The sequence below is a fragment of the Macaca thibetana genome, chromosome 5 (assembly GCF_024542745.1).
Source record: "Macaca thibetana thibetana isolate TM-01 chromosome 5, ASM2454274v1, whole genome shotgun sequence".
In the NCBI taxonomy this organism is placed as follows: Eukaryota; Metazoa; Chordata; class Mammalia; order Primates; family Cercopithecidae; genus Macaca; species Macaca thibetana.
This window is the reverse complement of record NC_065582.1, coordinates 43,908,211-43,924,188: the sequence shown is the minus strand read 5'-3', so window position 1 is coordinate 43,924,188 and position 15,978 is coordinate 43,908,211. Positions and strand designations below refer to the sequence as shown.

Below are 15,978 nucleotides of genomic sequence, written 5' to 3'. Positions count from 1 at the left end.
GGGAGTTGGGGAGGGTGGAGGGGACAGATGGAGATGACCCACCTTTCCTTCCACTCCTCAGATGCCAAAATCAGGGATCCCCAGTAACACCAAATCGTGTACCCATGATACAAAGACAAATAACAAAATTAGATAATCTATGAACTCCTTATTAACCCATAATCTAGCTAGGCTGCTGGGAAGTGATGACATTCACTTTAACTGAAAAGAGTGAGGGCGTCCCCTCTTCTGTTTCCAATCCATGCAATAACAAACAGAACTTGAACGCAGGATGTGTCCACGTGGACATATGCAATATTTTTTGGGTAACAATTTCAAGGACCCTCAATTTCTTGGCAGTGATGTTTCCTCATGCATGAGTTTTACAAAATGAAAGATTTTTTAAATAAAATTACTCTGCCAATGAAGCTGCTTCTTCAAGTCTTAGACTGTGAACAGAAGCATGTTGAAATGGGGGAGTTGGGGTGGGGAGGCCTCACGTACAAGTCAATCAGCGCAGGGTTCTATAACCCAAAACTGAGAAGTTCCTTTCCCTCCTCTTTCAGTTTGAACATTCTGAACATTCACTGATTAAAATATTAAGTGTTTCAGCAATATAATAAATTTAGTAAAAAGCAAAGTAAGAAACGATTTCTTATAGATCTCCTATATTCAATTATTCTGAGAACCCCACTGAGTTGCTGGCACAGATTAAGTGCATTTAAACAAAAAAGGAACATAGTTTTTCCCTGGGGCGTATTTCCTACAACAAAACAAACAAAAAGTCTACCATTCACTGGAAGCTCATGACCTCTTTCTCATCTTTACATGTATCTAGTTGTTTGAGAGAAAAAAATTATATTCACAACTATTGCTGGTTATACCCGAGACTACTTTAATATGACAAAGCTACTACAGTTCGGATTTCAGGAAACATGGTTTTATCAGTCATTTCTTTCCAAGTCTTCAATCAACTAAAGTTTATTATTAATTCTGTATAAGCTTTTCCAAGTAACAAATGTCCACTTGAATGTCTACTAGAAACACCATTCACACATTTATTCAATAACTAGATATGCAGAATATATATATAATTACTATTTTCATTTTTAAATTTTTATTTTTTTGAGACAGAGTCTCATCCACGCTGGAGTGCAGTGGCAGGATCTCTGCTCACTGCAACTTCTGCCTCCCAGATTCAAGCAACTCTCCTGCTTCAGCCTCCCGAGTAGCTGGGATTACAGGTGCACACCACCATGCCCGGCTAATTTTTGTATTTTTAGTAGAGACGGGGTTTCATCATATTCGTCAGGCTAGTCTCGATCCCCTGACCTCAGGTGACCCACCTGCCTTGGCCCCTCAAAGTGCTGGGATTACAGGCATGAGCCACTGCACCTGGCCTAAAATTTTTTTATATATAGCCATACCTCTCTTTCTACCGCTATCCCTAAATGAAATTTCTATAAGTCAAGAGTGATTTTTTCCAATGTAAAATTACCCCAGCCTCCTTTGCTCTTCTCCTTGTTTCCTAATTTTGCCCATTTCTCTCCTTATTTCACCAGATGGCAGGTGAGAAGAGAGGAGAAACAGAACTTAGAACTGATAGACAATCCTAGGATTTTATTGACATTTCAGAAACTCTGGAGTGAACAGTTTGAATCACTGAGAGTCATAAAAGTCCCAGATACCCATTTTCCTCATTGTCTTCTGCTGTTGACTCAAGTTTTGAAGTAACTGTAATTAGCGCATATAGCTCACTCAGCCATTTAAATGGAAAGTTGTCATAAATGCATCAAATTGACGTTAACTGTGATCATTCAGTCAATTATTTGCCATTCCAAACCCTCTTCATCACTGTTGTTGAAAATAATCAAAAGTTGGCTAGATACACACAATGGCAATGTTTGTACCGATGAGGATGCACATAGCCTACTTCCTGCTCCAGTCTGGCAGGATATCCTTAAGAGACATCTGAAACCCCAACATGCATCCCCAAGGAGCGTGTATTTATCATGCACACAATTTTAAAGCAAACCAGAACAAGAAATGGTGTTTCCACTGTGAGAATTCAAGTGACTAAATTTCTCCCTAAAAAGATGAATAATTGTGAATGCTAAGGTCCTATATGACAGCGATTTCTCCTTTGGAAAGACTGCCTCCACTAGAAAAACCTTAGGATTCAAATTTTCCACATGCATATTCCTTCAAAATTGGATTGGCTTTGAATTAAATAAAGCATTCACAGGAAATGTGTTGATTATGTTTGATTGACAATCTTTTTTAGAGTTCTTATAGGACAAGAAATTTTAGAAGAATAGGATACGTGAAAAGGGCTTAAATTCCACAAAAAGTAATAAAAATGCTAACATAAAAGTATATGCTGTGATAAATTAGGGCAGAGTAGTTCCTGATTGTACAAAAGTCCATTTGTGATGGAGGCAGCAGGAGTGTGGGCTCTCCCTTGTCCACTATTTCAAAAGCAGTGGGTTTTTTTCCCCTATGTTCAGTGATGCCATGCACTCCATGACAAAGATGCTTTGATCTTCTCCCATTAAATATATCTTGTATGGACCTAGTCTGAACTTACTAAGAAAAAAAAATCATTTGTATGAAAGGGAGGGAATGCTGCGTGTCTCTAAGATTATTCATTACCTTTCAAAAGTGAAGCTATTTGTGAAGTCTTTGTGTAATACGTACATGAAAGACTACTATGCTGCTTACTTAAAGTATTTTTGTTGTGCTCTTGCTTTCTATTCCTGCCTCAGATCAGATGGGGAACCCAACAGAAAAAGGCAACGAATAAGACACCATGGTTTATAGTCTGGAGGACTTACACGATGATTGAAAGAAAAGATGCCATACCTGAATTGGAGGGTTTAGAAACTCTTCCCTTAGGAACTGGGAGTAATAATAATTCCAGGGATTGTGGTGGTGGTGGTGGAGGTGGTGGAGGTGGTGGTGGAGGTGGCGGACTGACTTTTTCTGGTTTCTTCTCTGAAGGCGGGGGCGGTAGAGGGTCCTCAGGCAGCAGCGATGACTTCTCAGCCAGAAGACTGCCCGCAGCCCTTGCTGCCACCTCCTTCAGAAGGGCCGCTGAGGAAGTCATAGAAGCCAGGGAAAGGAAGGAGCTGGCCGGTGGAGGGTGCTCCTGACCGGGAGTCAAACTTCTCTCACTGACCTTCTTGGACAAAGCAGCCAAGGTAGAACTGGCAGACTGGGAGCTAAAAGGGGAGGAAAAGGACTCAAATCGCATGGTCTCCTCAGTCCTGGTGAGAGATTTGTCCTGCAGAACGGCATTGGCTGCAGCTTTCAGTTTTAGGATGGCTGAATCCGGAGACAAGCTGCAGGTGGTGGTTGAGTTTGGCAACCACTTACCTTGATTCCATATAAAACGGTTACTTGGAGTGTATTGGTCATTCTGTTCCTGCTTCTCGGCCAACTTCCTGGCCAGAACACTGAGCTGCTGGGCGTGGTGGGAAGGTGGGGAAAAGGAGAGGTTCGAGCCAACGTTCACGGGGGACTCCACTCTGCCATTGGCCGTGGCTGCAGCATCGAGTTTGAGGGAACCAGCCTCCAGCAGCCGCCTCAAGTTGCTGCTCAGGGGCTTGTTGGAGCCTGGGTCATCGTCACACAAAGACGACACTCCCGGGGAAAGGTGATCTTGACACTGCAGTGAGTCTCGCAGGACCTCACCGTCCAGTGCCACCAGCTCCAGTGTGTGGCTGCTGGGAGTGGTGCTTCCCAAGGAGGTGTCGGGGGACGTGGACTGCTCCTGGATCCGGTCCTCCAGAGACAACTTATAGTTCTCCTGGACTTCCCCAAAGGATGCTTCTGACGGAGTCTCTGAAGAGTTTCCATACCAGTGTTCTCCTTCACTGAGCTCTCCCTCCGCCTCTTCCTGCCTACTAACATCTGGGGAGAATTAAGAAGATCAGGTTTACTCCCAAAGTGAACAGTAAGTAAGTCTCAAGACATTCAAATGGAGTTGATGACATGCTTTCTCTTCCCTTCCACCCAAGAACCAAATGAAAGGTGGCAACAGCCTTAACAGAATGTCAGACAGACTTGGCAGAAGCCTGAAAAAAGTAAAAAATGCCAAACAGGCAAAGGTAAAAACGTACCCAAGGAGTCCAGATAAGCTGAAATGGAAAAGAAGGAAAAAGAAAAATAGATATGGTAAAGAGGTAATTGGATGAAGAAACTGCTGTTTTCAGGGAATGGAGGGAATGGAAAGAAGCCTATATCCTTGTGAAAAACCAGCACAGTATGTTTAGCACTGTGACAGAATGAGAGAGGCAGCCTGGCATAGTGGGACACAGACCATGAGACACAGACAGTGGGAAGCGCTTCCCTACTTTCCAACTCCATGACTCTAGGCGAGTCACTGAGCTGGTTTGAGAATCCACTTCCTCCAATGTAAGACGCAATTCATTTTTTAAAAAGCTTATCAAAAATGTAAATCATACCTGCTTAACTCACTCCATCAGTTGTTATGAAGCTTAAATCATAATAAGCGTGTGATCATGTTTTGAAAACAGTCAAGTACTGTATAAAATCAGACTTCATTAGCAAACACTACTCACATTTCTGACTTCTGACTGTGACAGTATCTCCCATGTTATGCATGCTACCTATTTTAGGGTCCTCAACTCCAGTTATCATCATGCTTGCCATGTTATTACAGGCAGCGATTAGGAATGTGTTCTCTCCCTCCACTAAGAGTCTCTTTTTGTTATTTTCTATTTATCGATCCACCACTACCACTCCCATAGCACTCCCATGCACCAGTTAGGCAGGCTCCTTGCCATTCTAGGGGCATTCACGAGCCCTGCCACTTTTCTCACGATATTCCTTCTATCTGAAATGTCTTTCCCCAGAAAAGCTGACTGTCCAATTCTACTTACCCTTCGACACCCAGCTCAAAGGTTTCTTCCTTACAATTCTCCCTGGAACTCTCAGTCAGAATGAACAAAACTAAGATCTTGCCTTCTTGGAGCTTACATTCCAGTGGGGGAAGACAAGTGTCAAACAAAATTAATAAATGGGCAAATAACATAGCATGCCAGAGGGTGATAAGTCCATGGAAAACCACATAGGGCAGGACATGGAGGTTGGGGAGTAATGGGTGGGAAGAGAGCTGCAATTTTAAATAGGTCGTCAAGGTGGAGCTTCACAGAAGTGGTGACATCTGAGTAAAGACTTGGAGGAAGTGAGAAACTGGCCATGCAGACGGAGAGTCACTGTGAAGGCCCTGCTGTGGGAACATGGCTGGCACGTCCATGGAGCAGCACTGAAGCCAGTGTGCATGGAGTGCAGTGAGTGAGGTCAGAGCAGTGACACAGGAGGTCAGAGAATACCATGAGTGAGTGTGTGTAAGCATGTGTATGACTGCATATGCATGTGTGTGTGTGCATGTGCGCACGCACTGTGGTGCAGGATTGGAGTCACGCAGATCCACAGGATGTTGTGAACTGCAGATACATCTTCCGAATTTGGCAAAACTGGGGACCACTGGATGGTTTGTGGCAAGGGAGTATTATGACGTGACTTATGTTGTTAAAGCATTGTTCTGGCTGCTGTGTGGAAAACAGACTCCAGCTACAAGGATGAGCAGCAGGAGGCCAGCTAGGAGGCTAGAATCCAGGTGGGGATTATGAAGGCTCAGCTCAGGACTGCAAGGGGTGAGAAGTGACCCAATTAGGTACATATTTTTATTGCAGAGCCAACATTCTCATATTTTGTTTATATTGATTTTATATTCCTCTAAATTATCTGTCTACGGTTGGCTTCCTTCTAAAGTGGTGCTCCTAGAAAGCAGGAATTGTATTTTATTATCTACATATTCCACACTGTGCCTAGCACAATGTCTGGTCCCTAGTAGAGTTCAATGTATGTGTCGGGATTGAGCCAAAATCCCTCCTTGCACCAAGTTTTGCCATATAACACGCTGTTTCTGTTTGAAATAGAAATAACTAGAACTAGTAATGCATGAACTATACACTAATACATTGATCTTCCCATGCTATTTAGAGAAGAAATGTCACAAATGACAAATTCTCTTTCACGAAGCTAAAATTCTGCAACTCCTTCCTGAGATTCTTTATTAAGTTATCAAGAAAATGTAAAATATCAAATGGAATTTGCTGGGAAAAAAGCAGATTAAATTGAATTTTCTCTGTTAAAAACAGTCTGGTTCTTTGCGATCTGCCACATTTCCTTCTTCCCACTTGATTTCAACATTTTTCATCTTTCTTGAAATTGGCGGCAACCCTAAACTCATCATTTCTCCAGTGGCTTCTTGGAGAGATGCTTTTTACCAAACACCAAGCAGTCAACATCGATTTCAACAATAGGGCTAATTTTATGTTTCTTTGGCAAACCACCTTTCTTGATTTCAGATTAAACATCTCATTCTTCAGTAGAATCACATAGGAAGTATCCTATAAATAGTAAGTCAAAAGTTTAAAAATCCCTACAGTAAGAATTTGTTGAATATCTGCTCAAAGAATCTTTAATCTTTACTATTAAATGAAGTACACTCATTAAGTGAAGTAATGGGAAAATATATTTTTCAAATTTAAATACTTTTAGGTCATATGTGTGTCATACCAGAGTAGCTCAAGGTAATCAAGAATGGTTCCAAACTAATGCAGCAGGGTCACCTAACAACATACATAAAATCTGGGTTTTGAGAACCACAAGAAGTTACAACCACACATCCAATCTTGTCATTTTACTCAGACTATTAAATACATTAAGTAAAGGTTACTGGCTGAATCAAAGGCACATGACCACATAGAGCTAATGCAGAAACCAAGAACCCCAAATCTCTCAGCTGGCCCAGTGCTTCTCTGCAAGGCTCCACTGCACAATCTGCAGACAGAACCTCTGAATGATGACTTCTAGAGAGCTCTGAGCAGCTGCTCACCCCCTTTCCATTCCCCGTCCTTCCTGCCAGCCTCTTGAATCAGAAATCAGCAAGGGATTCTCTTAGATAAGGACAGTATTCACTCTTTATCTTCAGATAAATCATTAAGAGGTGAGTACTCATTATTCCTGTACTCTAATCTCTTCATTCCCATTCTGCCTCCTCTTTGTTGCAGTTGGTCAAAAGGAGATTCAAATGCCTAAAGAATTTAGCACATCTGCTGGCAAAGTTCCAAAAGCAAAGCTTAATTTCCTAACCCCCTCCACACCCTCAGTGGGCAAGAATATTCCCCCTCCAAACGTGCTGAAACAGGTGAGTGTGCAAAGAGGTAAGTGTGCCAAAGGCTAAAGAAACAGTCAACTCAGGCTCTAATCCTACCAAGCAGTGATAAAGATGTCCGAACATTCTTGAAAGATACAACAGCTAATATTTACATTTAAAGCAACTTTCCTAACCTTGACAAAACACAAACTCAAAACAAACAAGTGAATAAACAAAGTATTTCTTTTTTTTTTTTTTTTTTTTTGAGACAGTGTCTCACTCTGTTGCCCAGGTTGGAGTGCAGTGGGACGATCTCGGCTCACTGCAAGCTCCGCCTCCTGGGTCCACACCATTCTGCCTCAGCCTCCTCAGTAGCTGGGACTACAGGCGCCCGCCACCACATCTGGCTAATTTTTGTGTGTGTGTGTATTTTTAGTAGAGATGAGGTTTCACCGTGTTAGCCAGGATGGTCTCGATCTCCTGACCTCGTGATCTGCCCACCCTGGCCTCCCAAAGTGCTGGGATTACAGGCGTGAGCCACCACGCCCAGCCTAAATAAAGTATTTCTTAAACAGAACTGTTTATGGCTCCTCAAATGCCTAGATAATTTCTCAACCATCCATCCCTCTATTGTTTGCAGACTTGTTCACTGAGATACACACACCTCTGGACTGCAAGAAAACTTGGATGCATAAAGAGTATTTCTTAAATTCATAATACTCTATTAATCACTTTATTGAAGATGCTGCTACTGAAATTGAGGTTATTCAAGAAATAAGCTACCATATAATTTTAATGCATGGCATAGAAAAAGAAAGAGCAGAAACTTGAGCAGAAACATACCTGAAATTATTCTGGCAATACCTGAGGTCAAATAAATGGTGGGGGGAGATTTGGGAGAAATGAATGCAAGAAAATGAGGATGTGCAGAGGGTGGGGAAAAATCATAAGAAGCTCAAACAAATATATGTCTGTGTTCACAAAACAGCAAGGATTTTCTCCCACTTTTTTTTTTTTTTTTTTTTTTTTTGCCTGCTGGGCTCCTCTATTTTCATGTCCAATCTCATCAAGGAGTTCTTGAAGGCTGCAGTGGTCCAGCTATAGTGAGCTCTCCTGCAGAGTCTGTAGGACAACCTGCACCTTTCCTAGCCTGGAATTTCCTTTCACACTACATCCTGAGAAAAAGTTCTCCCATTGTGGAGCTCAAAACAAAGCATTCCTGAAATCTAGAGGATGAATTTGCTTCACACAACAAACTTCAGAACATGCAAACCTTGACTTTTCTGTCTCTCTTTCACAATCTGAGAAGTCTCAGGCAGCAAGACACCTCCATTTTCCAGTCTGCCAACCAGCACGGACTCTTTACATGGAATCACAGAACAGTACCACACAAGCCAGGGTCCTGGAAGTGCTTCCTGCGGTACACTGACCGTGGATTTCACAGCTTTCTTAACCAAGGCTTCCCCGGGAAGCCTCTAAATGGCCAATGTAAATAACTTCCTTGTAAATACATTATTTTTAACCTCCAGAGAAGAAAGCTATTTCCATTGCTAATTTTACAACAACCTCTGTCTCTGACTGTCAGGTTCACACTCATTCTTGTCAATTTTACACAACAGTCTGTTTTTGTGTGTGTTTTCCCTTTAAATCAGAAACACAAAGAATTAAGAATAGCAATGGTGCAATTACAGAATGAAAATATGCTGAATAAATTTTGTTTCCATGTGGCGAATATTTCTCCTTTGGGGAAAACAAAACAAAATTCCACTACCTAACACATTTATTTATAATTCAGTTCTCAAGCAGCAACTCAGTAACTTGATATCTACAACTCTTGCTGCATTCTTGGTAGAGAATGTCTTTTCAACTCACTTCCTTTTTGGTTTGACAGTTTTAATCAGATGCATTTAATTGGACCAATATACATCTCAGAGCATCCTCGTTCAGAAAGATTGTGAGTGCAGAGGGAAAAAAATATATAACAAAGAGACACCTATTAATTTTCATGCTTTTTGGTTGAAGCAAGTGGAGAAGGAAGCCTAAAAGTTCCATTTCTAAATCTACTCACAAACTAGTACCACCAGTCAGTCCATATGAATCTAGCCAGCAGGTTTTAATGAGAACAGGACTTAAATTCTTAGGACTCAGCTGGCATAGGATTGGAGAGATGCTTTCTCACGGTCAACTCTCTAACAATCAGTGTCTCCAACACTCTCTTCTTGTGACCACAGATATGTTCACCTGGTACCTACCAACCAACCTTCTGGTTTATTTTCTTGTAAAAATCTTGTAAGTTTTCCCCTTCCTACTAATACACCTCTATAGCTAAATACCTATGCCTTTTAAGATCATACATTTCCATTAGCATTATCAGTTATAATAAGTGCTGCAAATCATGCGACCAACTTTTACATGCAGTTTTACATAAAAGTAGTTTGTAAAGTTTAATGCAAAAGTTATTAGCAAAACCAGTGCTACCAAATGACTTAATTCAACAAGTATTTACTGATCACCTACTATGTTCAGGGAACTGTTCCCCACAAAGGGAAACTCAGAGACACAGCAGTCTCTGGCATAAACGTTTCTAATCAACAGAAGAGTGAGGGTTTCGCGAGCATTCAAAGCATAATGACTGGTGCCACCATACAGAAGCAGCAAGGGTTGTGTAAGCACAAAAGAGGGAATAATTAACTGCAGCGGCTGAGGTGGCTTTGGAAATGGACCTCAAAGGATGAGGGTGATTTTTCTGGTAGACAGAAATTCATTTACAAGCAGCCTTGCTCCTCAGCAAATTATCAAAAAGGAAATATGCCAGTCATGGAGAAAGCTAATATTCAAGTGATATATGTTGGATAAATTAACCCAACGAAAAAATTGTCTATTTTTGTAAAATACACTATCTTCACATTTTAAAAATATACTATCTATTGATTTGTCAAAAGTAGACCTTACCAACTATTTTACCATACTCACCAGTTTTGAAATCAAACTATTACATTATAAATACCTGGAGGCAGGGCTATGAGTTAGTCATTTTTGTGTTCCTTCTCGATGCCCTGCTCATAGTAGGGGTAGCTGGGCTCCTGTGGTTGTAAATGACAGAAAACCAGCAGGAACGCATGAAGCAATAAGGGAATTTTCTCAGTTCCTGTACCAAACAATAAAAGGGGCACAATGGAGCCAGCATCAGATAGGATGTCGAAAGCACCATCAGGGCTCTCTCTCATTCGCCTCTAGTCTCTTCCTCTCAGGCCACTTTTCCCAGGAGGCTGAAAACCTGGCTGCAACCGGTTCTGGGTTTTCACTCTCAATGACTTCCCACTAGAGAAAGGTCTTTCCGCCTCTGATTGGCCTGCTGGAGGTCATGTTCCCCTCCCTGGGCCTATCACTGAAGCCAGGGGGCGGGTTCTACAATGGGCTCAATGTGGGTCACAGAAGAAAGGAGAGGGAAGAGGTATCAGGAAGACAAAAGCAATGACCTCTATAATGTTTAATAAAGGTTTCTTCTGCCGCATATCAGTCTGTTCTGTACCAATTTTATGATGCTAAGCATAAAACACACCCGCATTTAGGCCGGTTTTACTTGCCAAGTTTTAAATTGTCCCTTTGTAGCCTGAGAGCCTTAGCACATCCCCCACACCAGGTCTGCCTGAAACTAAGAGACCTCTCGAGTCTTCAGGGCTCCAAGTCCACAGTCTGAGGTAAATGCACGGCCGGCAATCGGCTCCACAGGACAGAGACTCAGAGATTACAGTTATCGAAATATGGATGTCCAGGACACCCAACCGCTGTCAGCGTGCCCAGGAAGAAAATGTAAGAACTGCTAGTTATTTAAAACTGCCAGGGTGGAGAAGACAACCAGATTCCTGTCACCAGTCCAGCTAGGGAAAAGGTGCCGCAAAGGCATGAGGAAGTGAGAGGAAGTCTGGAGAGGAGAGGAGTCCACACAGGGAGCGGGCAGGGTTGGGGGGTGAGGGGCCCCTGGGTCAAGACGAGCATTTGGCACTCAGCAACATTTTCAAACCACTATTCTAAATGACAGTGAGTAAAATAAAGGTAACACAAATGAACACATCACTCCTCTGCAGAGTGAGTTCCAAACAGTAGCTAAGTCAGTTTCAGTATTCTCATATAAAGTGCTTAGCCAGACCTTCCATGGCCGAGGAACTGTCCGTGCTCCTCCCTCTAGCTGCCCATCTCAGCAGGAATGGCAACTCCTCCATCCTTCCAATTGCTTAGACCCAAAACCATGCCACTTCCCTTGACTCTTCTCTCTCTCTCAGACCTCACATCCAATTCATTCTGGGATTCTGTTGGTTCTACCTTCAAGAGAGGTACCAAATCTGGCCACTTTGCACCATTTCCAACACTACTGGCACCCTGGTACCCAGTGCTGCCATCCCCCACCTGTACTATGGCAGTAGCCTTCCAACTGGTCTCCTCACTTCCCAACCTTGCCCCATTATTCTCAACCAGCAGCCAAAGTAAGTTCTCAAAAATAGTATGTCAAATTTCATTACTCCCATCCCCAAAACCTCCACAATGGTTTCCCATGTTTCTCAGAATAAAATACAAAATTCGTACCTGGACCTCAAGGCATCCCTAATCCGTCTCCTTATGACCTGCTCTCCTAACACTCTCCCCTACTAGGAAATTAAGCTCCTGCCTCAGGGCCTTTGCAATTGCTTTTCCTTTGCCTGAAATCCCTTTTCCCACACAATAGCCACATGCCTAATTCCCCTAATTCCTCAGGTCTGCCCTCAAACCTCACTGTTTTTTAGAACACAAGCTCCAAGAAAAGACTTTGTTTTGGTTGCTGCTGCATCCTCAAAATGCATTTAGGATGGTACAAACACAGAGCAGGCACTCAATTATTATTTGTCCAATGCATAAATGAAATGGAAGAATAGGCTGAACAATCATAAAGGTAACACCTGTCAGTGATGGAAATGAGAACTATTTTCAAAACTGTAAATTAGAATGCTATTTTTCTCATGTGAGTCAAACATGGAACAGAGAAAAAGCCTGTTTTGCAAACTTTTCCACCAGTTTCCCCAATGGCCAAGAAAAAACAGCACTACAGGGGAACATGGTATTAAATTTGCAGCCCCCTCAAAGCCCCAACTTTCTTTGAGCTTTAGTTTCACATTTCAGGTGACTTCTGCATTCCACTCTATACACAGCTGTGCCATCAAGAAAAGCAGCCTGTTTCTCCAGGTACCCACCTGCTTTGAAGAAACATGTACCCTGTTTGTAGGAGCAAGAATGTATAAAAATATCTAGCACAATGCCAAGAGCTCAGTAATGGATGACTATCATTATTACTGCTATTACTAACCAGAAAACTGTATTAGACCTATTAACCCCACTGTCAAAGACAAAAGCAAAGGCACAGAGGATAAAGTAACTTGCTAGTATAATACAATTAATCTGTAAGATATCAAAAACTATTCATTATACTTGAATTTTGTTATATGAATTATTTTACAGATAGAAAAGCCTTGGAAATCTAGTCTATATTGCTAGTCTCTAGTTAGAGGCCTAGAGAGGGCCGGAGATTTGCCCAAGGTCCCCTAGATGATTTCCAAACATAGGCAGTGCTCGAGCTCAGATGTCCCAATATTACCAAATCATAGTACTTTTCAGTCAGCATAAAGTGAATAAATGAATTCTAGAACAAGCCCCTGCATACAGGAGACTCCCAATAAACATTTGTTGAATGAATGAACAATCAGGAAAACACATCTGGAGCTATGAGAGACGTTTTCATATTTATCAGCAAATTTCATTCTTACAATGATTTTATATGGGAAACCAAACTCTTCATTTTACAGACCAGAAAACCAAAGTTCCAAAAAGTTAACAGCTTACACAACCTGCATGCTTACTGAGTGACAAAGCCAAGTTGAAACCCAAATATTCAGAACATCTGACAATATGAGGAGCTTAACAAAAAAAATAATTTTTCAGGTAACCAAAAATTACCAAAGTACCATCAAGTACTCAATATTTTTAAAATGTTATTTTGATGGGATTTAAAAGTGCATACACACTTAAACATAATATGTTGGTGCTGTTATTTTTGTTACACATAAGTGTGTTTCAGGAGCTACTGGAATTTTTCAGCAGTTTGTCCCTCCATTGAATGGCCCAAAGCAACAACGTATTTTAAGTTCTTATTCCTACTTTAATAGTCTTTTTGAATACTTTCGTTCTCCATTATACCCTCAGCAGAGACCCTTTCTCCTATACTTAGAACTCTTTGTATGCATAAACTGAGATAAAAATCGCCAGGCTTATTAAAACTGTGTACAAACGTGGAATGAATACCTAGTTTCATGGGTTGAATTGTGTTCCCTCGAAAGATACTGAAGTTCTAACCCCCAGTATATGTGACTGTGACCTTATTTGGAAATAGGCTTCTGCAGATAATCAAGTGAAGATGAGGTCATTGGGGTGGACTCAAATCCAGTATGACTGGTGTCCTTATAAAAGGGGGAAATTTGGATGCAGAGACACACATGCACACAGGAAGAACACCATGAGATGAGTTATGCTGTCACAAGCCTAGAAACTACCAGAAGCTGGGCGAGAGGCTTGGAACAGACCCTTCCCTACCACCTTCACGGGGAGTGTGGCCTTGTGGACACCTTGAGCTCAGACTTTTAGCCTCCAGAATTGTGAGACAATAAATTTCTGTAGTTTAAGCACTGGTTTGTGATATTTTGTTACAGCAACCCAAGAAAACTAATATAAGTATATTTGGATGAAGGCCTAAGGCATTTTTCCTGGATTTGTTCACCTCTGGATTCTCAACTATAGCCTCAGTTTGTAATGTAGTTTTTGTAATAAGCTGGGTATTATTACATAAAACTGACCACACTGCTGATCAGTGTTAAGTCCTATGAGGCTGGAAGGACTATGAGTGGACTAATAAGTTATTTTTGCTTATCTCTCAATTTTAGTCAAATTTCTTTCAAATGAAAGGTTTAAAAACAATAGGCCAAGCATGGTGGCTCACACCTATAATCCCAGCACTTTTGGAGATCAAGGCTTAAGGATCACTTGAGCTCAGGAGTTCAAGACCAGCCTGGGTAATATGGCGAAACTGCATCTCTACCAAAAATACAAAAATTAGCCAGGTGTGGTGGCGCATGCCTATGGTCCCAGCTATTCGGAAGGCTGAAGCAGAAGGATAACTTGAGCTCGGGAAGCAGAGGTTGCAGTGAATCATGACTGCACCACTGCATTCCAGCCTGGGCAACAGAGTGAGACCCTGTCTCAAAAAAGAAAAAAAAAAAAGGCATTACCAAAAGAGGCCTTCTCTTACTAGGGCTACTTAGAGATATCCAAAGAAAAAAAATACTCATCCTTACATCCTTACATCCTTACTCACATTTCAGCAAATTAACAAGAAAATCTTTTCTTTTGTTGAAAAGATAGCTTGAATTTACTCGCCAAAAGGCCAGTCTAAAGACCAAAATGGGACTGGTTAGTTCACGGACTGATTACTTGCTCCCTCACCCTTTCATACACCTCTATATTACAAAAGGCACATAGAATCTGTCCCCTCAAGCAATCAGAAGTAAATTTACCATGGCTACCACATCGTTTTCAGAAAAATTGTCTAAGGCTGATAAATCAGTTGATTATCTGCTTCCTTGACTTTTGTTTCTTTTTGTATAAATGTTTTCATTTTAACATTACCAGTACTTGTCAGAAGATCAGTAATAAATTACCAAACTACTGAAATCACTAGGAAGTCTTTACCAGATCTTTACCAAAAATGAACTCCCCCAACAGCCCTAACCATATAACAATGCACTCTACAGTCTAAGAAATAGCATTCTATGGATAAATGAATGGCTACTTATCAAAATCTTAGCTTATACATAAAATGATACATTTCTTTGGGACACACACACACACATACACCAAGAGCACTGGCATCATGTACCTTGTAATGAAACATATTATAGTCATCATCATTCTGTCTGCCAAAGAAAAACTTCACACAGTAAGTCCTTTATTTACTAAAAAATATACATATATCCAGAAAGAAAAGGGCTGTGGGAGAAAAGAGACTTAGCAAGGGAGAAGGGACAAAATAGCTTTTATTTAGTGCTTAAATACGTACAAAACAAAAGCTTCAAGGAGGCAGCTTCCCCTAACATGTCCCCTGCAACCCGCCAACACATTCACAAAACAATATTGGTGCAATCGATTGTATTATAACATTTTTTACCAGTTATGCACAAGAATCCATGAGAGCAAAGGACAAGCCATTTCAAGGACAGCCCTAACTCAAAGTTAACTTTAAACACTGATTTAGGCCAAGCGTTTTAACCTTTACTCCTACTAGGCTTTATGCCAGGGCTGCTATCAAGTGGTCAAATGTATTCTTATTCCTTATCTCCTTTTATTTTCCCTGCCCACCTTCTGGTACACACAGAAGTCAACAATAGAGAGCAAAAAAACAACAAAAATTAACAAAAATGGCAATCAACCAAGAAGCTAAGGTAATTCCAAGGGCCAGGATACCCCACAGCTAAATTAACATTCTCTTAACAACTCAAGTCCAGTGGTTTTATCCATTTAATTCTCTTTGAAGAATCCTGAAGGTACCTTCCTTTATTCTAGGGCATTCCTCAGGCATGCCCTTGGGGTTTTCACTAAGAGGGCTTTTCTAGATCTTTCACCTAAAAGAAACCCAGCACTGTTTTCTAGGACTTTGTCACCAGCAGTGACGCTCCAGAGGAGCCATTCATTCCATCCCCAACAACACTCAGATGCTTCTTGTCTTAGTTGAT

At 41.3% G+C, this 15,978-nt stretch overlaps 1 protein-coding gene across 5 annotated transcripts in view; it reads right to left on the bottom strand.

Annotated features, from left to right (window-relative positions):
- Window positions 1-15,978, bottom strand: part of ZNF827 (zinc finger protein 827) — a 174,712-nt gene that overhangs the window by 135,011 nt on the left and 23,723 nt on the right. For all 5 annotated transcript variants that reach the window (XM_050791755.1, XM_050791756.1, XM_050791757.1 and 2 more), the window contains exon 2: window positions 2,842-3,891. In XM_050791755.1, coding sequence (XP_050647712.1) covers window positions 2,842-3,891 — 1,050 coding nt within the window. The remainder of the gene's footprint in view (window positions 1-2,841; window positions 3,892-15,978) is intronic.